The following is a 27,903-nucleotide window of genomic DNA, read 5'->3' on the forward strand; positions in this document are numbered from 1 at the left end:
AGGCATTTGATGCAAGAAAGCAAGCTTATGCAGCATCAGCCAAAAAAAAAAAAAAAAAAGTAACATAAATAAATAAAAATAACCACTTCCACTTCACCCCTCTGTCCGTTCGAAATACCTGTCCAGCTGAGCCTTAAACTTATTTAGGCTATCAACTTCCACGACAAGGGATGGAAGTCTGTTCCACCCACCAACCACCCGCTGGCTAAAGGCAAATTTCCGCACATCTATCCTACATCTGTCTTTCCTCAATTTGAATTTATGCCCTCTCAGGTGATTATTCTGAGCAAGAGGAAGAATCCCATCAGCATTGAGCATGCTCAAACCATTCAAGGCTTTGTACACCTCTATCAGATCACCTCGCTGGTGCCTAGTTTCCAGACACTGTAATTCGCAAAACTTAAGCCTTTCTCCGTAAGAGCACCCCTTTGTCCCATTCACAATCTAGTTGCCCTTCTCTGTACTCGTTCCAGCAGCTCTACATCCTTCTTGAAATGAGGCCTCCAGGTGGGTCAGAAAACTGCTAGCTTGGGGGGGAGACAAAGATTAATAGATTAACAGTAGCCACTGGCAGAGGTAAAAGAGATTCTTGCAATGCTTCTATTGGAATGAGCAGAAGCCTGAAAAACAAGATGCAGGATATTTCAGAGACTGCTGGAAGTCATTGCGGTACAAGTAAACACATGGGTTGTGTTAGGGTAGCTAAGAATAGAAACAGGTGCAGGTATACTTGCGTGTACACCAATGCTAGGAGTTTGGTAAATAAATTTGATGAATTTGAGGTATTGCTCAAAACATCAAAGGCAGATATTGTTGGGATATCAGAGACGTGGTGTCACACAGATATAAGGAATGCAGAACTAGAATTTGGGGAGTACAAAGTCTCCAGAAAGGATATACAGGATAGGAAGGGAGGAGGGGTTATGCTATTAGTTAAGAAATACATAAAATCCAAGGAAGTGAAGCCAGTCAACATCGCTGGACAGTGCAGTGTAGAGTCAGTTTGGTGTGACATAAGCATTGGGAGATCAAAATTGAGAGTAGTAGTAATGTGCTATAGGCCTAATGACTCTGATGAGTATAATAAGGAACTGTACAGGGAAATAGAGTGGGCCAGTAAATCAGAGTGTCTTATAATGGGGGATTTCAATTTCCCAGATATTGACTGGAATTTGTCGGTTGGTCACTCACACACTAGCAAGGCTTTTGTGGATTTATTGGATGGTTGTTTTCTACACCAGCATGTTCGGGAGGCAACTAGAGGGAGTAATACTCTTGATCTGATTATCAGTAGTGATTCTTCATGCATTAAGAATCTGCAGATAAAGGAACCACTAGGAGGCAGTGATCACAGTGTGCTGAAGTGGGATTTACTCAAGGAGGTAACTACCATCAGAGGTAAAGGGAAGGGTTTTTGCTTTCGTAAAGGCGACTATGATGGTCTGAGACAGTATTTAAATTCTATACAGTGGGACCAACTGATGATGTTACCAACAGCAAATTCAAAATGGGAAGCATTCAAGGAACTAATCTTGGAAGCTACCAGGCTTTACATACCAACCAAGAAATATTGTTCAAGGTTCAGGCCTAAATGGTTGTCAGATGAACTAATGAGACATATGGCAGAGAAGAAAAATGCATGGGACACATACAAATTAATGGGTGACATGGAAGCCTATGATAGATATAAGTTGGTCTGTAACCAAGTTACAAAGGAGGTTAGGCAGGCGAAGGCAGATTTGAGAAAACCTTGGCAAAGGATGCAAAGAAAAAGAGAAAAGAGTTCTTTACCTATTTAAACTCAAGAAGGAAAGGGATGAATCAGATTGGTCCACTGGATGTTGATGGTTCAACAGTTGAGGATCCTGCTCAGGTGGCTAACAATCTAAACGAGTATTTTGCATCTACATTCACACATGAGGAGTTATTCAGGAAGGGGAATGTCGTAGGTGAAGTAAACATTGGCAGTGAGCTAGATGATTTTCTAATAACTGAGAGGAAAGTGGAGGAGAAATTGTTGAGGATAAACATAAAAAAGGCACCTGGGGTGGATGGGATCTATCCAGTTATATTAAAGGAGGCAGCAAAGGAAGTAAGCATACCCCTAGCCATAATTATGAGATCTTCTTTGGACTCAGGGGAGGTACCCATAGACTGGAGATGTGCAAATGTAACCCCAATTCACAAAGGAGGATCAAAGGCTGACACAAGTAATTATAGACCTGTTAGTTTAACTTCTGTTCCAGGTAAATTAATGGAGGCACTGGTTAAAGAAGCACTGCAGGATCATCTAGACAAGAATTCAGTTATAGCTCAGACACAGCATGGTTTTGTTAAGGGCAGGTCTTGTCTGACCAATTTGATTGGATACTATGATGTAGTCACAAAAGAAATGGATGCAGGGAATAACTTTGATATTATATATTTGGATCTTAGAAAGGCTTTTGATACTGTTGCGCATGGAAGACTGCTGCACAAATTGGAGCAGTGTGGCATTGGAGGCAAATTGCTTCTATGGATAAAGGGATGGTTGAGTGGCAGAAGACAGAGAGTGGTAATCAATGGACACTGCTCAATGTGGACTAATGTTATTAGTGGAGTTCCTCAGGGTTCAGAGTTGGGTCCATTGTTGTTTTCTGTATTTATAAATGATATTGATGATGGTATATCAAGTTTAATGTCCAAGTTTGCAGATGTTACAAAGGTTGGCAGGGTTGTTTAGGACACTACTGATGCTATGCTGCTGCTGCAATAGGATCTGGAAAGGTTGAACAGATGGGCTGAGAGGTGGCAAATTAAGTTTAACATTGACAAATGTAAAGTACTACATATGGGAAACAGTAACCCCAGATCAACGTATCAACTCTGTGGTACTACGCTGACAGTGGTAGAGAATGAAAAGGACCTGGGGGTAATTGTGCAGGCAGATATGAAGTTCTCGGAGCAGTGGAGACGAGCTGCAAGAGTAGCTCATGGTGTCTTGTCAATGATATACAGGAATTTTTCTAGCAGGTATAGGGATGTGATTATTCCCTTGTATAAGGCATTGGTCAGGCCACACCTTGAGTACTGTATACAGGTCTGGAGGCCTCATTTCAAGAAGGATGTAGAGCTGCTGGAACGAGTACAGAGAAGGGCAACAAGATTAGTGAATGGAACAAAGGGTTGCTCTTATGAAGAAAGGCTTAATTTTGCAAATTACAGAGTCTGGAGACTAGGCATCGGCGAGGTGATCTGATAGAGGTGTATAAGGCTTTGAATGGCTTGAGCATGCTCAATGCCGATGGGATTCTTCCTCTTGCTCAGAATAATCACCTGAGAGGGTATAAATTCAAATTGAGGAAGGGAGGATGTCGGATAGATGTGCGGAAATTTGCCTTTAGCCAGCTGGCAGTTGGTTTGTGGAATAGACTTCCATCATTTGTTGTTGAAGTTGATAGCCTAAACAAATTTAAGTCTCAGCTGGACAGGTATTTTGAAAGAACGGAGGGGTGAAATGGGAGTAGTGGTTGTGTCTTTTTTTTTTTTTTTTTTGGCTGATGCTGAATAAGCTTGCTTTCTTGCATCATATGCCTCTACTAATGCTAATGCTAATGCTAAGTTATAGTTTGGCATGGTGGTTAATGACAACAATCAAGGCATATCACTCTAACACGACCTAAAAAAAAGTATGCATGTAAGTTAAGAAGTGGAAACTGTGGTTTAACATGGTAGTAGTGGCACCCTGATTTGTAGCAAAGACAGTGGCAGGGCTCATGGCAAGTGCTCATTTTCTCTTTCATTTTTGAAAAACGTTTTGGGGTTCTGCAGTCCAGTAAGAAAATATTAAATATTTTCTTACTGGACTGCAGTAAGAAAAGAAAATATTAAATATTAAATATTTTCTTACTGGACTGCAGTCCAGTAAGAAAATATTAAATATTTTCTTACTGGACTGCAGAACCCCAGTTCAATACAGTGATTATAATATGTACATAAAGGAGACTGTCAGAGTGGCACTCCAATGAAAGGATAGATATGACTCGGGCGTGAACTGCTAACAAACTGAATAGGTATTTGCATGCATATTGAAACATGAGGAATTTTTTTAGGGATGGGGGATGCCAGAAGAGTATCAAATTCTAACAGGAAGCTAAATTATTTTGTGATAATTGAGAGAAAAGTGGATGAGAAATTGTTGAAGCTAAATGTAAAAAAAGGCATGAGAAAACGGAATCTTCCCAATTATATTAAGAAAAGCAGCAAAACAAGTAAGCAAACATTCAGCCATAATTATGAGAGCATCCTTGGATTCAGTCAAGGGAGGTCTCTATGGACAAGATGTGCAATATCCGCAGTTCACAAAACGGGATCAATGAGTGACATGAATAATTAGCTTGACTTCTATTCCAGGAAATATGTTGTTGTTATTTGGTTTTTAGGAGCATTAGCAACTAAAGCCATATTGCTCCGGGGATATGCGGTGGTCATTCCCTGACCTTTCTGCATCCTCCGTATTTGGTGGTCATGGGCTCGAATCCTGGTCTAATGAAGAAGTGTGTGCTACGCACTGCCGCTCCTGCCCACCTGGCTACGGAGGCGCCCCAGGAAATATAATGGAGTCACTGGTTAAAGAAGTAATGCAGGTTAATAGAGTAAAGTAATCTAGACAGGAATGCAGTTATAATTTAGACACAGCATGGATTTGTCAAGGAGTAATCTTGTGTGACCAATCTGATTTAAATACCAAGATGCAGTAACAAAAAAACTGGAGCAAAAATTAATTTTGACATTCTATATTTAGATTTCAGAAAAGCTTTTGATATTGTTTGTACCACACTGCTTCAATTTATATAGCACACAAATTGGAGCAGTGTGGAATTAAGGGCAAGATACTTCTAGAGATAAAGAATAATTTTGACTGAAACTTGCTTTATTGCATCCTGTTGCCAATACTAATATTTTCCTTTTTTCTGTTGCTCCACTGAAGCATTTTTCAGTCAATCTTATATATTTGAATTGAAAAGGGTATCTAATCCGCATGTTGGAGAAGTTCTTGCAGCTCCGGCGAATGCTAAGTTTTTAATTATAATTAGCCATTTTATTGCTTTAATTGTCATATTAAATTAAATTATGTATTCTATAAGTGGCTTATAGACTTAGTCAAGCTCTTTGGTTCATTTTGAATTTAGATAGTGCGATTTTGAAAGTTAAGTAATACTTAGTGTCTGTAGGTTTACCATTCGTAACTTGCCACTATTGTTATAAGATACAATGTATATCCCGAACTAGATAGCGTAAGGTTTCACATAAAAATAGATAGCGAAACACGTAGCATTGTATTAGAAATCTGTTACCTTAGTATAATAATATATTATCAGTTAATCAGTAAAATTTATTAATCTTATTAAACTTCATTGTCAATTAAATTGTACCTTTTTTTAACTAAATACATATAATGACTTAGATTTTACAAATGTAACCATTATGAATTAACACATAACTTGATAGGAGATACGGAAATCATATAATGTAACTAGGAGATAATACTCGTTACCCCCCCTTTCTGGAAGCTGATTCAGCTTCCAGAACAGAGGGGTAACAAGAATAAAAATATTGCAGCAGAAACTCTCTAAGATAATTTAGAACATCTAAATGTAAGGACAATAAAATAACAATTCATTAAATTTCGAAAGCCATTTAAATAGAAATTTAACGGTGCCCCCTCTGACAGGCACCAGGTCCAAATTTTGATCGAGTGGCATACCGATCTTTCGATCGACTCACCTTTGCAGCGATTTGTCTGGCGATCAAAATACAGTGATTCCCTGACCATTATTGGCCTTGTGGTCCTCTGTTGAGATGTGGTGTAATGGTCAGTCTATTTTTGTTTTATTTTATTGTAGGAGTTTACATCTCTGTTGGTGATATTTCACATAAATTTAGACCTGGTGCCCATCAGAGTACAATGTGTACAGGAAGGATAGACAGGTTAGGAAGGGAATAGGGGTTATGCTAACAGTTAAGAAACACATAAAATCCAAGGAAGAACAGCCAGTTGACATGGCTGGACAGTGCAGTCTTGAGTTAGTTTGGTGTGACATTAGTACTGGGAAAGACAAATTTGAGAGTAGGAGTGTGTTATAGGCTCAATGATTCTGATGAGTATAATAAACAACTGTACAGAGAAATAGAGTGGGACAGTAAGTCATAGTGTCTTCTAATGGGGGATTTTAATTTCCCAGCTACTGACTGGAATTTGCAGGTTACTCACTGAAACACTAGCAAGGCTTTTGTGGAGTGGATATATTGGATGATTGTTTTCTACAGCAGCATATTCTGGAGGCAACTAGAGGGAGTGATACTCTTGACCTGATTATCAGTAGTAATTCTTCATGCATTAAGAATCTGCAGATATAGGAAGTGATCATAATGTGCTGAAGTGGGATTTACTCAAAGAGGTAACTACCATCAGGGGTAAAGGGAAGGGTTTTTGCTTTCGTAAAGGCGACTATGATGGTCTGAGACAGTATTTAAATTCTATACAGTGGGACCAACTGATAACATTACCAACAGCAAATTCAAAATGGGAAGCATTCAAAGATTTAATCTTGGAAGCTACGAGGCTTTTCATACCAACTAAGAAATATTGTTCAAGGTTTAGTCCTAAATGGACGTCAGATGAACTAATGAGATGTGTAGCAGAGAAGAAAAATGCATGGGATACATATAAATTAATAGGTGATATGGAAGCCTATGATAGATATAAGCTGGTCTGTAACAAAGTCACAAAGGAGGTTAGACAGGCAAAGGCAGATTACAAGAAATCTTTGGCAAAAGATAAAAAGAAAAACAGCAAAGAATTCTTTACTTATGTTAACTCTAGAGGGAAGGGAATTAATCAGATTGGTCCACTTGATATCGATGGTTCAACTTGATGATCCTGCTCAGGTAGCTAACAAACTAAATGAATATTTTGCATCTACATTCACATATGAGGAGTTATTCATGGAGGGGAATGCCAGAGGTGAATTAAACTCTGGCAGTGAGCTAGATGATTTGGTAATAACTGAGATCAAAGTGAAGAAGAAATGTTGAAGATAAACACAAGGGGTGGATGGGATCTATCCAGTTATATTAAAGGAGGCAGCAAAGGAAGTAAGCAAACCCTTAGCCATAATTATGAGGGCTTCTTTGCACTCAGGGGAGGTACCCACAGCCTTGAGATGTGCAAATGTGACCCCAATTCACAAAAGAGGATCAAAGGCCGACCGACACAAGTAATTATAGACCTGTGAGTTTAACTTCTGTTCCAGGAAAATTAATGGAGGCACTGGTTAAAGAAGCACTATAGAATCATCTAGACAAGACTTCAGTTTTAGCTCGTACACAGCATGAGTTTGTTAAGGGGACTAATGACAGTATTCTGCTGCAACAGGACCTAGAAAAGTTGAGTAGATGGGCTGAGAGGTGGCAATTGAAGATTAACATTGATAAATGTAAAGTACTGCATATGGGAAGCAGTAACCTCAGAGTAACGTATCAACTGTGTGGCACTACACTGATAGTGATAGATAATGAAAATGACCTGGGAGTAATTGTGCAGGCAGATATGAAGTTTTCTGATCAGTGCAGATGGTCTGCAAGAGTAGTTCATGGTGTCTTGTCAATGATATATACAGGAATCTTTCTAGCAGGGATAATGAGGTGATTATCTCCTTGTATAAGGCAATGGTTAGGCAACACCTTGAGTACTGTATACAGGTCTAGAAGTCTCATTTTAGGAAGGATGTAGAGCTGCTGGAGTGAGTGCAGGGAAGGGTAACAAGATTAGTGAATGGAACAAAGGTTTGTTCTTGCTCAGAATAATCACTTTAGAGGGCATCAATTCAAATTGAGGAAAGACAGTGGTAGAATAGATGTGCAGAAGTTTGCCTTTTGCCAGTGGGTGGTTGATTGCTGAAACAAACTTCCAACTATTGTTGTAGAAGTTGATAGCTTAAATAGATTCAAGGCAGATCTAGACACACATTCGGAACGATGAGATGGGTGAAATGAGAACATTTTTTTTTTCCCCCGTCTGATGCTATATAATCTTGCTTTCTTGTATCATGTGCCTTTACTAATGCCAATGCTAATATTCAATTTCATTACATCAAGGTGAGACGTGCGATTTTTGTGAAGAACCTTATATCGTAAATGTTTTAAATAAATTTTATTTTTTTGCATTTAGAAAAATAAATTTATTAAAAAAAAAAAAAAATGAAACCAATTTATCATAATATATGAAATCTTTAACCTCTTTTATAAACTTTTCTAATAATTCTTCTCTGTAATTTGAAAGAAATGGTCCAAGATAAGATAAAAATGATGCTCCTAAGAGACTATCTCCATACACATAATTAAGCCTTTCATCAAGATCCTGGAAAAGAAAATAAAAGAAAAGATACATTACTGTAGCTGTCAATGAAATAAACAGTGCACAACAGGTGTGCACGTACGTGTGTGTGTGTGTGTGTGTGTGTGTGTGTGTGTGTGTGTGTGTGTGTGTGTGTGTGTGTGTGTGTGTGTGTGTGTGTGTGTTTATATAATTACTATTGTAACAGTGTAATATGTACCATAGGATTAAACTTGAGCATATAAGTAATAAGTTGGCCATTAGGCAAATAATCCCTAAAGATGATGGTAGCCTGTGCTGGTTTAGTTTGCTATACCCTAGAAAGAAACATATAATTAGCAATAAAAGAAAGAATAAAAAATAGAATAAAAAAAATAATGATTATAAGGCTAATTATTGTTAATAGGATATTTTGGCACTTTTTCGACGTTTAGCACCATTCATTATATCCAATCAATAATTAGCAAGGCTATCTGTTTCTGTTTGTTATCTGCCTGTTTAACTAGGTCCAAATTATTTATTACTATTAGCCATACGGTGCAAGGAAGCCTGAGACTTATGCTGCACGAGCAAAAAAAAAAATTCCCAAGTTAACCTGAGAGAGAGAGAGAGAGAGAGAGAGAGAGAGAGAGAGAGAGAGAGAGAGCAGAAAGGAATCACCAAGAAAGGGAAGACTGATGATACCCAGCTCAGGACCCTGAGTTCAAACCCATTCTCACCAGATGTGAGCATACGGAACACAATAGTCACACTGTTGTCATCTCCGCCTCCTAGCGGACTCTGGATCTCTGCTATTATAAATCATATGGCAGTCTATATTTAAATTAAATTTAACAGCAAACAGGCAAGATAACAACTAGCCCAACAGATAGCTTTGAAACAAATAATACAAAAAAATAATACAGAAAATGTACACCAACCATAATTATCAACTGAGTTGTGGTGTATTTATTATATACATGTGCAAAAGAATTCTTGTCACCTTAAGGATAACAAATACATCCTGGGATGTCAAGGGCTATCAAGTGTTTTATCCTTGTTTTCATTTCATCTTACTTATACTTTCAAGAACGTTTTTCCATATCATTGACTGATGTAAATATATATCGTTTATTTTTGAGTTTTACACTTTAGCTGATCACTCTACATTATAGGTAGAGATAATAAAGAATTTTATTGATGCAAGACCACAAATAGCATTTGGGCAACACATAACAATCATGAAGGATCACAAATAACACTAATTTGAAGATTATACAACTTTCATGATGTTATGTACAATTCTTTTATCTCTGTTTTCGATTGAAAACTACTAACTGGAAAAATTTATTATCGATATTTAGGATTTTTTCAAAAAGAACTAAAGTTTTGAATATGTAGTTCAAATATTGTTTCTATTTTACTTGTTCAACCTGAATGCAAGACAGAACTGTACTACAGAGATGTATCCAGACCATAATTAATAGTTTGGATACATAACAAATTGATCTGTAATAGTGCCACAGAAAAGGTGGTAGTAGCATGTGCAGCATCAGCCCAAAAAAAAAAAAAAAAAAAACGTGGGATAGTATTAGATAACCCAGTTGAAGTTGCAGAAGAACTCAGAAGGCCATATTGCTCCGGGAAGATGCAGTGGTCATTCCCTGACCTTTCCACATCCTCCATATTTTGGTGGTGACAGGCTCGAACCCTGGTCTAATCAAGAAGCGTGTGCTATGCACTGCTGCTCCTTCCCACCTGGCTACGGAGGTGCCTCTGGGATTACTGCTACCAGTAAGTAATCTCACAGGCAGTACCTTGCATTTGTCAATGTTAAACTTGAGTTGCCACTTCTCAGCCCATCCGCCTAAATTTTCAAGATATTGTTGCATTAGCACACCCTAATAACTATCATTAACCCACCCTGCCAACCTTTGTATCATCTGCACTGCACACTTAAACATTAAGTCTGATATGCCTTTATCAATATCACTAATAGATACTTTCAAAAAAAGACCCAGCTCTGAACCTTGGGAGACCATTAACATTAGTCCAAGAAAAGCAGTGCCCACTGATCATCATGGTCTTCTCCCACTCAACTATCCCTTTATTCATCACAGCATCTTGCCCTTAATACCATTCTACTCTCCAATTTGTATAGCAGTCTTTTATGTGCAACTATCAAAAGTTTTTTTCTGAAATCTAAGTATATGATATCAAAAATATTTTTTGAATCAGTTTCTTTGTTACTGCATCATAGTACACAATCAGATTGATCAGATAATATCACCCCATAACAAATCCATGCTGTGATTGCCATATAACCAGTGATTCCTTTATTTTCTCTGAAACAGAAGCCAAGCTTATAGGTCTATCACTCACTTCATCCTTTGATCCCCTTTTGTGAATGGGGAGACACTTGCATATCTCCAACCACAGGGACCTCCCCTAAATGCAAAGATTTTTTCATAACTATGGATAAAGGTTTGTTTATCACTTTTGGTGCTTCTCTTAATAAGCTTGGACAGATCCCATCTGCCCACGTGCATTATTTACTTTTAGCTTCAACAATCTCTCTTCTACTTTCTTCTCAGATGTCACAAAATCATTTAGGTCTCTGTTAAAATTTGTTATACTTCTAGCATTCTAAATCCTAAAAAATTCCTTGTGGGTATATGCAAAATATCTATTTAGTATGTCAGCAAATGACTAAGGTCATCAACAGTTATATCATTCATATCTAGTGTTAACATAAATAAACAAGTCTTTGCAACTTTTCTTTGCTGGAAAACGTCTCACAACCTGCCATATGTTTCAGGTATCCACTTGATACCTCAGGACAGAAACTGTCAGGTGTAGCTCTTCTGGTTGAAAAGGGTATAATGTCATTGAAAGGACTCTATTGTAAGTGAATATGGGAAAAAAAGTTTTTTTCAATGAAAACAGGTACACTAGAACCAGGGTGCAACAAACAGCTTATCATAATATAATAACATATAATAATACAGTTAAATGAATGCTGCAGTGTATGCTATTTTTCTGTTTCTGTCTTGGAACAACCTCTTACCTTCACTGACATTAACAAAGCAGGCATTTATGTTAATTTCAGAAACAATCTAATGGGCTGATACAAATTTGGTGTTTAAATTACATCATTAGCCAAAAGTCAAGAGGGAAATTCACTATTCAGTTAAAAACTTTGAATCAGCATGACCATAACAGACTGATTGTGGAATTATTGACTGCTCATCAGGTGGTGGGTTTTATAATGGTTCCTTGGAGTTTTTAACTGAATAGTGAATTTGCCTATTTTGGCAATGCTATTCAAATTAAAATGATATCAGTAATTTTAGGTGAACTCACAGATAAGCCATTTCTAAAGTGACAATAAGCCTCATTGATATCAGGAGAAACAGTGCCAAACAGAGAAAGAATTTTTTAAAAAAATGTAGTGTGGTATTATTTCAATGCCTACATTGAAATAAAATCTTACACATATCTTACTAACTGGTAAACAGTTGTCAGTTTTTTCTAACAAGAAGGAATTAGTTCCAAATACACACACAAGCACTGAGCCAAGTGGTTTGAAGCAAAATAAAAACGAGAATGGGGATATGCTATGGACCAAAAGGACAATAAGAGCCTCTATATAAAGATGGAATGGAAGAGTGAGAGTGCTTTGTTATGGGAAATTTCAATCTGTGACTTTACTGACTAGAGCGACAGGAAGGGAAGCTCAAAATGGGGTACAAAATAAACTAGATGGTTACCTATACCAGCATATTAAAGAAATTACAGTACACTAGGGACCACAACATTCTTGACTCGATCATTTCCTGGATCCTAATAGTATCACAGTATTGATAGTACAAGAACCCTTAGCAGGGGGTAAGCATGGTGTGCTAAAGTGAATGATTATGAGTAAGGTCTTGGTTGTTAGAGGCAGTAGTTTAATTTCAAGAAAGAGAACTATGGCAGTTTAATGACGGTGCACTATATGGCCTCTAACAACTGTTTGTTTGTTTGTTTGTTATTTGGTTTTTAGGAGCATTAGCAACTAAGGCCATATTGCTCTGCGATATGTGGTGGTCATTCCCTGACCTTTCCGTATTTGGTGGTGACAGGCTCGAACCCCGGTCTAATCAAGAAGCGTGTGCTACGCACTGCTGCTCCTTCCCACCTGGCTACAGAGGCGCCTCTCTAACAACTAGAAAGATAGCATGGGGGAAGGGGAGAGAGAGAGAGAGAGAGAATACAGTTAAATTACAGTAACTTTAAAGCTGCTGAAAAAGAAAACATGAATGCATATAGACTATTAAGAAAATATATAATGTGAGAAGGATGCCAAAGTGGATGAATGAAGAATTAGCAGACAATTATAGAGCGATGAAAGGCTCCAAAGCATATAATAGTTATAAGTTGGTTTTGGAACTCTTAAGGAACATCCATTCATTGATCAAAAATCATTTTATCATCTCTGATCAATGAGTGAACTGCCTTATTTTCAAGAGATTAGTTTTATTATGTTTATAACAACCATGTTGTCTTATCAATAATATACAGGAAGTTTTCTAGCAGGGATAGGGAGGTGATAATTCCCTTGTATAAGGCAATGGTCAGGCTGCACCTTAAATACAGGTCTGGAGACCTCATTTCAAGAAGGATGTAGAGCTGCTGGAACGAGTACAGAGAAGGGCAACAAGGTTAGTGAATGGAATGAAGGGTTGCTCTTATGAAGAAAGGCTTAAGTTTTGCAAATTACAGTGTCTGGAGACTAGGCACCAGCCAGGTGATCTGATAGAGGTGTACAAAGCCTTGAATGGTTTGAACATGCTCAATGCTGATGGGATACTGCCTCTTGCTCAGAATAATCACCTGAGAGGGCATAAATTCAAACTGAGGAAAGACAGCTGTAGGATAGATGTGCGGAAATTTGCCTTTAGCCAGTGGGTAGTTGGTTGGTGGAACAGACTTCCATCCCTTGTTGTGGAAGTTGATAGCCTAAATAAATTTAAGGCTTAGCTGGACAGGTATTTCGAACAAATGGAGGGGTGAAGTGGAAGGGTGTTTTTTTTTTTTTTTTTTTTGGCTGATGCTGCATAAGCTTGCTTTCTTGCATCATATGCCTCTACTAATTCTAATGCTTCCTTGATCAATGTCATAACAATGCCATTTCCAGCACCATGGGTCAGTTTTGGAAAGATTAAGAATTACTGCTCTAAAGGATTATTTAATAGACAAAAAATATGAGAGACAGAATGAGAGATTCTGTGTGAATTTTAAATATACATACAGAAACTTTGATCAACCACCGTTCCTTTTCTGAAGTAAGACCCTCTACCAGTTTTGCTGCTCTCTCAAGCTTTGTTTCTAGCTGTATAGCTTTCCTGTTCAGTTCTTCTTTTTGATCTAGTTTTTCCTGATACTGCCTCTCTAATTCTTTGACCTTTTCTTGTATCTATTATTTAAAAAAAAAATTAACTTTCCTTTGATATTGGAACTTATGTTAATTTTTTCTATAACTGCATATAATTTAGTAAGTATCAGTGAGAGCACTGATATCATACTAAATTTAACTAAAAAAGATGGATATTTAACATAGTATGTGATAAGGATTTAATCAATTAATTTTTAACATATTCTTTTGTGCACTGCGTGCATAAAAAAATATGTTAAAAATTAATGCATGCAGAGGAAGTCTCAAAAATATGTGCCAAAAATTCTGGGGCATATCCTGTGGTCTAAAATAAGAAAAAAAAGTCCTATAAATGCATGTCCAAAAATGCTTTATTTCTAAGCTATTACACTACACTTTCAAAAAGGCACACACACACACACACACACACACACACACACACACACACATGCAAAATAATAACTAGTCATTTTTACAGTACGTATACTGATTTTACAATTGTTAAAAGTGACATCCCTGCACTCGAACACTAATCTCAATTTGCAAATTAGTCACTGCTCAAAATTATGCTCAAACATTCCTGCAGTGGTGTGAATTGTTTCTACAGCTACTCATAGCTGCAGTTCTGTACATACAGAACTTCCATTTTCATACACCAGGTTTGTTATATGGCTCCCACAGGGAATAGTCAGTGAGGTTCATATCAGGTGACTGTGTTAGCCAAGCAATAGGGCCAACCTGACTTATCCAGGTAAGTGGATAGGCAGCATCAAGGTCAGTCCTTGCTTGTCAGCTGAAAGGCAGAAGCCCCATCATGCACGAGTAAAGTTTCCATCTTTTTGAAATCTCTCCTGGAGATGGTGGGGGGGTAAAATATTCATTTACTCATTATTTGCCTGATTTAGTTTTTGAGTTTACTTAAGATTTTTTGTAATTAATTTAACTAATAATTTTTATAATAAAAATATAATTTTTATAATAAAAATATAATTTTTATAATAAAAATATAATTTTTATAATAAAAATATAATTTTTATAATAAAAATATAATTTTTTTATAATAAAAAATTATAATAATGCTACAACTAGTATATATTTTATTTAAAATAAAAATACACCTGTAAAATATTGTGATAGGTCAATCTTCTCAAATCTGATTTAAAACATAAAATATTGTACATGACACAAGTATTAAATAGTTTCATATGCTATATAAATTCTAAAAATAGTATATAATAGCATACACCAATAGCATATTTGCTTCAAAATGAAACTTCTTTTTCTATCATTCTATGATTTACAGAAACCGCAATAAAAACTCAGAGAAAAGACTTTGAGCAGGAACCATCTGTTACAACTTGTTCAGAGAGGTATATCTATAAGCAATCCCAGAAAATAATTTCCAGTTTGTAAATTTGGCTAGCTCAGACAGTTGCCATTACATGTGGTCTGATTAACTGATCACCAATACTGCATTAGATGCTAAACAGAACTGGTTTAATGCAGCCTTACCATTAATACCATATAGATTTTCTTCCACTCACTTGTAAAGTGTATGAACTGATGAAACCAGTACAAAGCTTGCTTCATCAATAAACAGTATCTGACTCATAAAACCAGGATCATGAGCACAGCAACTAAAGAGCCACTGATGGAACTGTCGTTAATAGTAGGTAATACTTAACGCTTTTTGCAGATAAAGGGGCCACAACTGCTGTCAATGAAGAATATGCCAGATGTGTGGGGGTACCCAGATTTGTCAGATACTTGCTCATGGGTAGGTCTTCTTGTATAACATCAAATGAAGAGTTATTGGTTGATTCAACTACTGCTCATCTCAGATGCTCAAATTATTCACTGTATGATTCATTTCGCCTCAAAGGTGGTACTTGTGCCTATGTCTGTTCTGATATTCCCTATCAGAGACTTGGCAATTTGGAATCTCCTCTCTTTGATCTTCTCTGGCTTAAAATCTCTCTACCTCATTGTGTCAAATTCATCTGCTATCTCTACCGTTCTCCCAACTCCACTAATCACTTGGAGCTCTTTGACTTCCTCTCTTTGCAACTTGATTTTCTCCAGTCCAACTTTCCTAACAGTGAGGTAATTTTCCTTGGTGATTTTAATGTTCACAACTCCAGCTGGCTTCCATTTTCTAGTCACACTGACCCAGCAGGTCGAGATGCTGAGGCTTTTGCAATTACTAATGATCTTGCACAGATTTCATTTACCTACAAGAATACCGGACAATCCTAATCATACAGCCAATATGCTTGATATTTTTCTCACAAACAACCCTTCTTAGTACAAGGTTGAAGTGAGAGGTCCTTTAGGCACTTCAGACTTGGTGATTGTCTCTTCTCCAATGGAACCTTTATCTAATGGCTATTCCCAACCTCGTGTTGTTCGGCATTACAAGAATGCAAAATGGGATGACCTGCGAGACTTCTTTTCTTCTTTTCCTTGGTCGGATTACTGTTTCAAAAGTTCTGATGTCAACGTTTGCTCAGATCGTGTCAGTAAAATTATTCTTGCAGAAATGGAATCTTTATCCCACACTCCACTTTAAAATCTTGTCCTTTATCTAAACCTTGGTTTTCCAATAAATGTGCTAAGGCTGTTCAAGAGAAGAATATTGCATATCGTAATTGGCTTGTTTCCAATTACAATAATTCTTCAGTTTCATTTTCTGCCTACACCAAAGCTCATAACAATTGTAAAGCAATTATTAATCAGTCCAAACTATATTTTGAACAGGCTAAGAGTAGAAAACTTGCTTCTTACCCTAATGGTAGCCGGGCATTCTGGGCTTTTGTCAACGCTATTGGCCGCAACTTCTGCCCATCTCTGCTCCCACCTCTGTCCAAACCAGATGATTCTGTTGTTACTTCAGCCAAGGATAAAGTTGACTTGCTAACATCTCATATTTCTTCCAGCTCATGTATTAATGATCTTGGTAAAACACCTCCCATTATTCCTAACACGCTCCATTCAATGCCTCCTGTTGTCTTCCGTCAAAAGGATGTCAGAAGGATTTTGACGAATCTTGATGCTAAGAAAGCTCCAGGTCCTGATGGCATTTTTACACTTGTTCTCAAAACCTGTGCTCCTGAACTTACTCCTATTCTTTGCTGCCTTTTTTCACTTTCTTATTCCAAAGGTGTTTTTCCTTCTGCTTGGAAATTTGCTCATATCCAGCCAGTTCCTAAAAAGGGTGACAAATCCCTCCCATCCAATTATCGTCCCATTGCAATTACTTCTACTCTTTCTAAAGTAATGGAGAAATAAATTAACCGCCAAATTTTAAACTACCTAGAAACCTTCCATCTGATCAACGATCGCCAGTATGGATTCCGTCAGTATCGATCCACTGGTGATATTCTGGGTTATGTTACCCATTTATGGACTAATTCAATGGAAAGGTTCGGTGAAACACAAGTATTTGTTCTTGACATCTCAAAGGCTTTCGATCGTGTTTGGCATAAAGGTCTTCTAAACAAGCTTACATCATATGGTTTGCCAACTGTTTTTAGTAATTGGTTATCCAGTTTTCTCTCTGATCGCTCACTGAGGGTGATGGTAAATGGCTCTCTGTCTTCTCAACTAATGCCGGCGTCCCCCAAGGTTCAGTTCTTTCCCCCACTCTTTTCCTCTTGTATATTAATGACCTTCTTCCATTGACTGGAAATCCTATCCATAGTTTTGCTGATGATAGCACATTGCATTCCACTTTCCATTTGGAGAAACCTTGTCCTGGTCAATCAGCTTCAAATTGTCGAAAATCTGCTACCAATTCCTTAAATGCCGATCTTCAGGTAATGCTCCAGTGGGGCTGTTGTTGTTATTGGGTTTTTAGGAGCATTAGCAACTAAGGCCATATTGCTCCGGGAATATTCGGTGGTCATTCCTTGACCGCATCCTCCGTATTTTGTGGTGACGGGCTCGAACCCCGGTGTAATCGAGAAGCATGTGCTACGCACTGCTGCTCCTTCCCACCTGGCTATGGAGGAGCCTCTCCAGTGGGGCAAAGACAACTTAGTTGATTTCAACCCTTCTAAAACTCAGTCTTGTCTTATATCTCGCAAAAAGGATTCTTCTGCTCCTATGCTTATCTTTAGTGACACTCCGATTTCTAGGCAAAATAATATCTCTCTTTTGGGGATTACCCTGACTTCTAATCTCTCTTGGCCCAAGCACATTACAAATATTGCTTCTTCTGCATCTAAAAAACTTGATTTTCTCTTTTGCTCTCTGCGTTACTTTTCTTCCAAACAGCTGCTTACTCTGTATAAATTGCAAATCTGCCCTGCCATGGAATATTGTTCCCACATCTGGGGTGGTGCCCTCAAAACCTCTCTCAGGCTTCTTGATTCCATTCAGAAGAAGGCAGTTAGGTTACTTAATGATTCATCTCTAACAGAGTCTATCCACTCGCTGTCTCATAGACATGCTGTTTCTGCTGCATGACTCTTTTACAGATACTTCCATGGGCATTGTTCTTGTGAATTAGCTTCTATAATTCCTGCTCTCTCTCTCTCTCTTTCAAAACAGTCCGAACACATGCCGCCACCAGCCAACGTCTATTTACTGTCCAACTTTAAACTCACAGAACCAACTTTTCATCTTCCTCGCTTATTCATTCAACTGCCATTTTCTGGAACAACCTTCCTTCATACGTATTTCCTGAAAATTACAGTCTACAGAAGTTCAAGTCTAATGTGAACAAAAATCTTCTGTCATCTTCTCAACCTCCAACTCAAGCACAGTACTAAGTTCTATAGGTTCTAACACCTCTCGTGTTTGGGGTTTACATAAAAAAAAAAAAAAAAAACTGTCCTGGCATCTTGCAGTGTAACAAAATATATTGCATTCCTTAAAACGCCTATTAACCAGCAGCCACAAATGTTAGACAGTTTTGCTGTCTTCTGTTAAAAAAGATTTTTGTAGTATTATTTTCTTACGTTGAGTGAATTTTCTCCAACAACCATACATGAGGAGCATATCTGTGTACTCAATGTCAAAAAACAAGGTTAGTGCTAGGAAACACAACATCACTAAATGAGCCCAGCAAATGATTAACATTATAGATGGAGTAGATGCTGAAACATATTGCCTCATAGAGAGGGTAGGTAAGGAAAATGCAAAGGCTTCACTTTCATTTTGAAATTGCATTATTTCAAGCAAAATAATATCAATGTTTTGTTTACTACACTTCTTTATTCCTTCATCTTGGGTTAGGAACATGACTTGCTGTAAATCACTTTCATGCCTAATGCCTCTGAAAAATTATATGAAAGTATTTTCAGACATATTTTTATGAGTTCCCCCCCGCCCTTATTTTTGATTTTAGGATTTTTTGCATATACTTCTGAAATATCCCACACACACACACACACACACACACACACACACACACACACACACACACACACACACACACACACACACACACACACACACACACGGAGGTGGTCACACTTAAAGTATTTCATAATCTGGAATGCAATCTAATGGGGAAATGCAACCAAATGTGGATTCCTCTTTGGAGGATAAAAATGAGAATTATGCAAAAGCCAAAATTAATTGCAAAAATCACCACGTGGAGAAATGTTCTGCTGTGAATGATTAACCTGATATACAAATGACATGATCTGTGTGGTTGTGCATATTGCCAACAGATCATGTAATACATTGCAAATGAAAAAAGCACTGCTAGCACTGGACTGGTACAGTAACATTGTCCCTTTATTACTTGACATTTTTGGGTAGTGGCATTATGAGTAACACGTAACATTTGACATGACTGTTATTAAGCTTCCTGTTTCAATGGTGAAACTAGATTTGTCAATCAGTACTTGATATGTGCCTTATGTGGTCTAACAGGTACCAAGCTGAGTAAGGGCAGAGTAAACTGCAAAATGTAACACATCAGTGGCAAAGTGCTGTGTGATTATATCCTTCAGAGCTGCTAGGTCAGAAAATGTTTTTTAGTTGAGGCATATGATACAAGAAAGCAAGATTATACAGCATCAGACAAAAAAAAAAAAAAAACCCCTTCCCATTTCACCCATCTGGTTAATAAAAATGTTTGTCTAGTTCAGCCTTAAATTTATTTCAGCTATCAACTTCCACAGCAACAGATGGAAGTCTGTTCCAGCAATCAACTAACTCTGGCTAAAGGCAAATTTCTGCACATCTATTCTACAACTGTCTTTCCTCAATTTGAATCTATGCCCCCTCAGATTCTTAAACTGAGCAAGCGGATGTATCCCATCAGCATTGAGCCTGCTCAAACCAATCGAGGCCTTATACACCTCAATCAGATCACCTCGCAGGTGCCTAGTCTCCAGATGCTGCAACTTGCAGAACTTAAGCCTTTCTTCGTAAGCGCATCCCTTTGTTCCTCTCAATAATCTTGTTGCCTTTCTCTGTACACGCTCAAGTAAATCTACATCTTTCCTAAAATGAGGCCTCCAGACATGTACGCAGTACTCAAGGCGTGGCCTGACCATTGCCTTATACAAAGGGACAATCACCTCCTTTTCCCTGCTAGCAAAATTCCTATATATCATTGACAAAACCCAATGACCTGCCCTGGCAGCCTGTCTGCATTGCTCAGAAAACTTCATATCAGACTGCACAATTACTCGCAGGTCTTTTCCATTTTCTACCACCTTAAGTGGTAACAAATGGAATTTCTACCACACAGTTGGTACGTTTCTCTGGGGTTACTTCTACCCATATACAGTACTTTGCATTTGTCAAGGTTAAACTTCAGTTGCCACTTCTTAGCCCATCTGCCCAAATTATCTAGATCCTGTTGCAGTAGCACACTCCCATTACTGTCATAAACAACCCTGCCAACCTTTGTATCATCTGCAAACTTCGACATTAAGTCTGACATACCTCATCAATATCATTGATAAATATACAAAACAACAGTGGACCCAACACCAAACCCTGTGGGACTCCACTAATAACATTAATACCACCCTCTGTCTTCTCCCACTTAACCATCCTTTTATCCATTGTAGCAACTTACCCTTAATACCATTCTGCTCCAATTTGTACAATAGTCTTCCATCCACAACAGTGTCAAAAGCTTTCCTGAAATCCAAATATATGATATAAAAATTATTTTTTGCATCCAGTTCCTTTGCAATCACATCATAATATCCTATCAAATTTGTCAGACAAGACTTTCCCTTAACAAACCTATGCTGTGTCTGAATTATTGCTGCAGCCTTGTCTAGATGATCCTGCAATGAATCTTTAACCAGTGACTTCATTATTTTACCTGGAAAAGAAGTTAAACTAATTAGTCTGTAATTACTCGTGTCACCCTTCGATCCCCCTTTGTGAATTGGGATACATTTGCACATCTCCAGTCCATGGGAACCTCCCCTGAGTACAAGGATGCTCTCATAATTATGGCTAAGGGTTTGCTTAGTTGCTTTGCCACCTCCTTTAATATAACTGGATAGATCCCATCCACCCCAGGTGCTTTTCTTATGTTTAACTTCAACAATTTCTCCTCCACTTTGCTCTCAGTTATTACAAAATCATTAAGTATCCTACTACAATTTGATAACCTTCTGCCATTTTCAAACCTTAACAATTCCTCATGTGCGAATGTAGATGCAAAATACTCATTCAGTTTGTTTGCTATCTGAGCAGGATCATCAACAGTCGAACCATTGATGTATATATATAATATATAATATATATATATGATATATAATGATATATATATATGATATATAATGATATATATATGATATATAATGACATATATATGATATATAATGATAAGAGTAGGAGACTGGCAGATTTACTTAACAAGTCCAGGTCAATGTTTGAAAAAAGCAATGAGTTACGGTTGAATTTGAAAGTGTCTGCAATTCTGTCCACATATAATAGGAGGAAGTATATGATGAGAGCCTTGTCGATCAATTTGGCCCTGGAGAGATTGTACAAGGCTCGAGGAGTAGAATTTTTCTCAGCTTAGTCTGTGCTTGTTAACCTGAGAGACTGCTTCTACAAGGATGGAATTCACTTAAATAGTGCAAAATTGGTGCAAGAATATTTGCTGATGCTATCGAGGCAGTGTTAGGTGGTTCAGAAGACAGCTTGCTTAAGGGGAGAATACATGGACAATAGATTAACAGTAGCTGCTGGCAGAGGTGAAAGTGATTCTTGCACTGCTTCTATTGGAATGAACAGCAGCCTGGAAAACTAGGTGCAGGGGATTTCAGAGACTGCTGTTAGTCATTGCGGTACAAGTAAACATATCAGTTGTGTTAGGGTAGCTAAGAATAGGAACAGGTGCATGTATATTTGCATGTTCATCAATGCTAGGAGTTTGGTAAATAAATTTAATGAATTTGAGGTGTTGGTCAACACATCAAAGGCAGATATTGTTAAGATATCACAGACGTGGTGTGTTACACAGGTATAAGAAATGCAGAAATGGAATTTAGAGAGTACAATGTGTACAGGGAGGATATACAGGACAGGAAGGGAGGAGGTGTTATGCGATTAGTTAAGAAACACATAAAATCCAAGGAAGTACAGCCAGTCAACATTGGTGGACACAGCAGTGTCGAGTCAGTTTGGTGTAACATAAGCACTGGGAAAGAAAAATTCAGAGTAGGAGTCTGTTATTATTATTAGCAATATGGTACAAGGAATCCTGAGGCTTATGCTGCACCAGCCAAAAAAATAAAATTTCTGAATTACCCAGAGAGAGAGAGAGAGAGAGAGAGAGAGAGAGAGAGAGAGAGAGAGAGAGAGAGAGAGAGAGAGAGAGAGAACAAGAATCAGAAGTAGAAGGGAATCACCAATAAAGAGTAGAATGATGACATCCAGCTCAGGATCCTGCATGTGCCAAACCCATACTCACCAGATGTGAACCCCTGGGGTATTTTATAGGCCTAATGACTCTGATGAGTATATTAAACAACTTTACAGAGAAATAGAGAGGGCCAATAAATCAGAGTGCCTTATAACTGGGGATTTTAATTTCCCAGATATTCACCGGAATTTGTGGGTTGGTCATTCACACATTAACAAGGCTTTTGTGTATTTTTGGATGATTGTTTTCTACAGCAGCATGTTCAGGAGGCAACTAGAGGGAGTAATACTCTTGATCTCATTATCAGTAGTGATTCTTCATGCATTAAGAATCTGCAGATGAAGGAACCATTAGGTGCCAGTGATCACATTGTGCTGAAGTGGGATTTACTCAAAGAGGTAACTACCATCAGGGATAAAGGGAAGGGTTTTTGCTTTCGTAAAGTTGACTGGTGGTCTGGGACAATTTTTAAATTCTATATGGTGGGATCAACTGTGTGTTATGGAAGTTTAATGTCGCATAAGCTTCTAGGGCCATTAACCCCACTTAACCCCTCCGTTCTTTCAAAATACCTGTCCAGCTGAGCCTTAAATTTATTTAGGCTATCAACTTCCACAACAAAGGATGGAAGTCTGTTCCACCAACCAACTACCCGCTGGCTAAAGACAAATTTCCGCACATCTATCCTACATCTGTCTTTCCTCAATCTGAATTTATGCCCTCTCAGGTGATTATTCTGAGCAAGAGGAAGAATCCTATCGGCATTGAGCATGCTCAAACCATTCAAGGTTTTATACACCTCTATCAGATCACCTCGCCGGTGCCTAGTCTCCAGACACTGTAATTTGCAAAACTTGTTGTTGTTGTTGTTAGGTTTGTTGGTGCATCAGCAACTGTGGCTATAATGCACTGATTTCTGACTAGTATATCTTTGCTGTTGATGCTGATTCTGATAAAAATTTAAACAAGGTGATATTTATCAATTGATTTTAGGAAAACAAAAACGTCATCCATATCTTGACGATCTTCCAGAATATTACGTAATGTTAATTGATTGCAATTTTTGGAAAGTAAGGAGAAAGCAGTTTTTCGTTCTCTTAGATATAGCGGGCATTCGATAACGATATGCTTTACAGTGAGTGGACATGAACAGTTACTGCATTGTGGGGCATCTTCCTTTCTTAATAGATAACTGTGAGTGAGGTATGTGTGACCTATGCGCAGTCGTGCTAGTACAGTTTCTTCTTTTCTATTTCCTCTCAGACTGGAGCGCCACTGTTTGGGTTCTTTCTTTATTTCAAAAAGTTTGTTATGTAATTCTTTTTCCCATATATGTTTCCACTGTTCTTTAGAGGTCTGCTGTATAATGGATTTATAGTCAACATAAGGTGTCTTGAAATTGTAAGAAATAGGATTTGAAGCATTTTTGGCAGATAAATCTGCTTGTTCATTTCCTGGGATTCCAGAGTGACCAGGAATCCAACAAAAAATAATGCGGTGACCACGTGCATGAATTGCCATTAACTGAGTCCAGATTTGTTGTACCAGAGGATGACTGTTGGGGCGTTTACTTTGCATACAATTGACGGCACTTAATGAATCGGTATATATTATGGATTGAGTATATGAGGCTTCTTTTATTTTCTCCAGGGCTAGTAAAATACCATACAACTCAGCAGTATAATTACTACATTCTGAGGGAAGCTGTTCAGCAATGATAGCATCCGGCAGGACTACAGCTGTACCAACCTTACTGGCAGTCTTGGATCCATCTGTATATATCTGCATATAACTCCTAAACTGAATTGAGTGGGCCAGATGTAATTGTCTGATGTTAATATCTGGAAGATTATTCTTCCCCCATTTCTGAAAATATCTGTCAACGTATATTGTGGGTATTTGCCATGGCTGGATTTGCATGCTAGTATCCTGCATTATGTTATTCATGCTGATTCCCCAGCTAGTGTTTAGAGCTTGAAGCCTAATGCCAGATGGTTTGTTGAGACGTGATTTAGTACGATAGAGGTTTTCCCATTTTGGTCTGAAGAGATATTGCCATATAGGGTGATGTGGAAAGCTGCTGATTTTTGCGGCATAGTTTAGGAGAAGAATTTGTCGCCGAAGGTCTAGCGGCGGTTCATTGGCTTCCGTATATAGACTTAAAATGGGAGATGTACGAAAGGCACCCAGTGCTATTCGAAGTGCGCTATGATGAATGGGATCAAGCCATTTCAGTACACTTGGCCTGGCTGAGGCGTATGCAGGAGATGCATAGTCTAAGCGGGATCTAATTAATGAGCGGTATAAATGTAGCAACATGTACCGATCTGCACCCCATGACATAGAGGAGATTACTCTGAGAATATTTAGTTTCTTAAGACAGCTGGTACGAATATATTTTATATGTTCAAGGAAGTTTAATTTTTTATCAAGTATTATACCAAGAAAGCGAGTGCTTGGTTGAAATGTAATACAATGGGAGTCTAACTGGAGGTTTGGATCAGGATGTAATGTACGTTTACGACAGAAGTGTACTGCAGTTGTTTTCGGTTTAGAAATTCTGTAGCCATTGTTTTTGGCCCAAGAGACTATTCTATTAATGGTGACTTGTAGTTGTCTCTCAATAAGTCGCATATTTTGAGAATGACATGAGATGGCAAGGTCATCAGCATACAGGTATGCATCAACTGTGTTAGGTATACTATTAGTTATAGAATCGATCCTGATGGCAAAAAGTGTTGCACTCAGCACTGAGCCCTGGGGAATTCCCTCTTCTTGAACATATGCGCCAGAAAGTGACGAGTGGTAGAGGACTTGGAAGGATCTGTTAGATAGGAAGTTCTGAATGAATTTCGGGAGATGACCCCGAAGACCAGATTTATGTAAGTCCCGAAGAATCCCATAACGCCAAGTTGTATCAAATGCTTTCTCGATGTCAATGCATATCATAACAAAGTGCTCATTTCTTAGAAAGGCGTTCCGAATATTTGCTTCTGCTTTGATAATGAGATCGAGCGTCGATCTACTTCTCCGAAAACCATATTGGCTTGGACTCAGAATGTTTTGAGTCTCCAAATACCACGTTAGTCGGGTGTTAAGCATTTTTTCCATTGTTTTTCCCAAGCTACTTGTTAAGGAGATAGGTCGATAGTTTGCTGGGTCTGTGTGGTCTTTTCCTGGTTTCGGGAAGGCTAGCACATAAGAATGGCACCAGCTGGTGGGGTAATATTCCTCTAAGAAAATTCTATTATAGAGTAGTAAGAGAGCACTTAATGATCTTTCACTTAAATGGGAAATCATTGAGTAATAAATTCCATCAGGACCTGGAGCACTGTGTTTCACTTTTATGAGCGCATTAAGCAATTCAGTCATGGTCAACGGCAGATTGTATGAATGTTGGAGAGCGGAATTAAAATTCAGTTTATACTTTTCGGTATTGCGTTTTAGCATCTGAAAGGCTGGTTCATAGGCGGAGACAGCTGAGAGTGATTCAAAAGACGAGCCAAATGCATTAGCAAGTTCTTCGGGTTCAGAAATTTCGTTTCCTCTCAGAAATAGAATTGGGGAAGTAACAAGTGGGTATTTGCCATTGATACGTTTGATTTTTTTCCAGACTGTAGCAGTATCTGTGAATCTGTTTATTGTGGCAGCATAGCGTGACCATGCTTCTTTCTTACTCGTTCGTCTTATATAACGAGCCTTAGCCCTTGCTCTTTTAAACTGTAGGAGGTTGGCTGTGGTTGGATGTTTTCTAAACTGATTCCAGGACTTATTTCTTTCTCTTTTAGCAATGCTACATGCTTCGTTCCACCACATTTTTGGATGGAGTCGGATTTTATATGATGATTTTGGGATAGCGGATTCAGCGGCTGTCATTATTCGTTCTGTGATATAGCTTACTGCAGAATCTATCTTGTCAGTAGCAATGATAGTGGAATCTAAATGAGCTATTTCTTGATATTTAGCCCAGTTGGCCTTGTCAAATTTCCAAATTGTTCTAATTCTGTTGATCGGAGGAGAACTTGTACAGAAATTACAGATGATTGGAAAGTGATCACTACCAAGAGGATTGTCAGTAACTGTCCAGTCTATGAGAGGAAATATTGTTGGAGAACATACTGTTAGGTCAATGGCAGAGCTTGAGCCAGATGGTACATGAACATATGTGTGATCACCTGTGTTTAAAATAGTTAGATTGTGTTTATCCAGGAATTTCTCAATTATTTTCCCTCTGCAGTCAAGTTGTTGAGAACCCCATAGAGGGTTATGGCCATTCCAGTCACCCAGAATACAGAAAGGAGCGGGTATTTGTCCTACTAGGTCATCTAAATCAGCAAGGGTGTAAGCGTGGTTTGGTGACAGATACAATGAGACTAAGGTTATTGTTATGCCTATGGTGATACGGGCTGCAATTGCCTCCAACGGTGTTTGCAAGGGAACAGGTCTGGAGGGAATTGAAGAGTTTACTAACAGCGCTACTCCTCCGTGTGCTGTATTAGAGCAGTTTCTATCTTTTCTGAACATGGTGAAGTGTTTAACTGTTATAGATACTGCATTCGTCAGGTTTGTTTCTTGTATGCATGCTGCGACGGGCTTATATTCACTTAGGAGATCGTAGAGGTCATCGATATTAGCACGAAATCCGCGACAATTCCATTGAATTACTGTGTGCATTGTTTGGTTTTAAAAGGAGGGTTTGGTTTCTTAGGGCGGATTTTTTTGTTTGCGCTTGTCTACTTTTGCTTTTTCTTTTTTTGGGAAGACTGGCCTACCCGTGTCAATGTCATCCTCTGGATGAATCTCAAGAATTGAATCATCTTCATCTATCTTTTCATCAATATCCATGGTATCGGGTATAAATTTAGTAGTGTTGCTTCTTTCAGGAGTCTTGGCTCGTTCATTTGGTTGCTCATTAGGCTTCTTATCTGGAGGTATTGTTACAGGAGTATTTGCTTCTCGAGTAGCATATTTAGGAGTAGGTTTTTCCTTTGATGAGGAGAGGAGCGATTTAGCCCAACCAGATATTGAGATATTTGGAGGGACTGAGCAGTCTGTCTGAGTTTCTACTGAGCGTAGCCGTTGGGTAACTGAAGCATATGTAGGTGACTTAGCAGGTGCTGCAAAATGTTTTTTAGCTTCTTGATAGGATACTTTCTGCTCTATCTTATATTTTTGAATATTCTTTTCTCTTTTCCATTGAGGGCATTCCTTAGAGAAGGCAGAGTGGTTACCATGGCAGTTAGGACAAATTTGCACTTCAGTGTTACAGTTTGTGTG

At 38.2% G+C, this 27,903-nt stretch overlaps 1 protein-coding gene across 1 annotated transcript in view; it reads right to left on the reverse strand.

Moving 5' to 3' along the window:
- Nucleotides 1-27,903, reverse strand: part of kl-2 (dynein heavy chain 2, axonemal kl-2) — a 1,174,416-nt gene that overhangs the window by 261,530 nt on the left and 884,983 nt on the right. The window contains exons 58-59 of the mRNA XM_090369487.1: nt 13,650-13,814; nt 8,279-8,401 (exon numbers count right to left, since the gene is read on the reverse strand). Coding sequence (XP_090225613.1) covers nt 8,279-8,401; nt 13,650-13,814 — 288 coding nt within the window. The remainder of the gene's footprint in view (nt 1-8,278; nt 8,402-13,649; nt 13,815-27,903) is intronic.

Source organism: Mastigoproctus giganteus, chromosome 1, assembly GCF_048544385.1.
Source record: "Mastigoproctus giganteus isolate SK-2022 chromosome 1, ASM4854438v1, whole genome shotgun sequence".
In the NCBI taxonomy this organism is placed as follows: Eukaryota; Metazoa; Arthropoda; class Arachnida; order Uropygi; family Thelyphonidae; genus Mastigoproctus; species Mastigoproctus giganteus.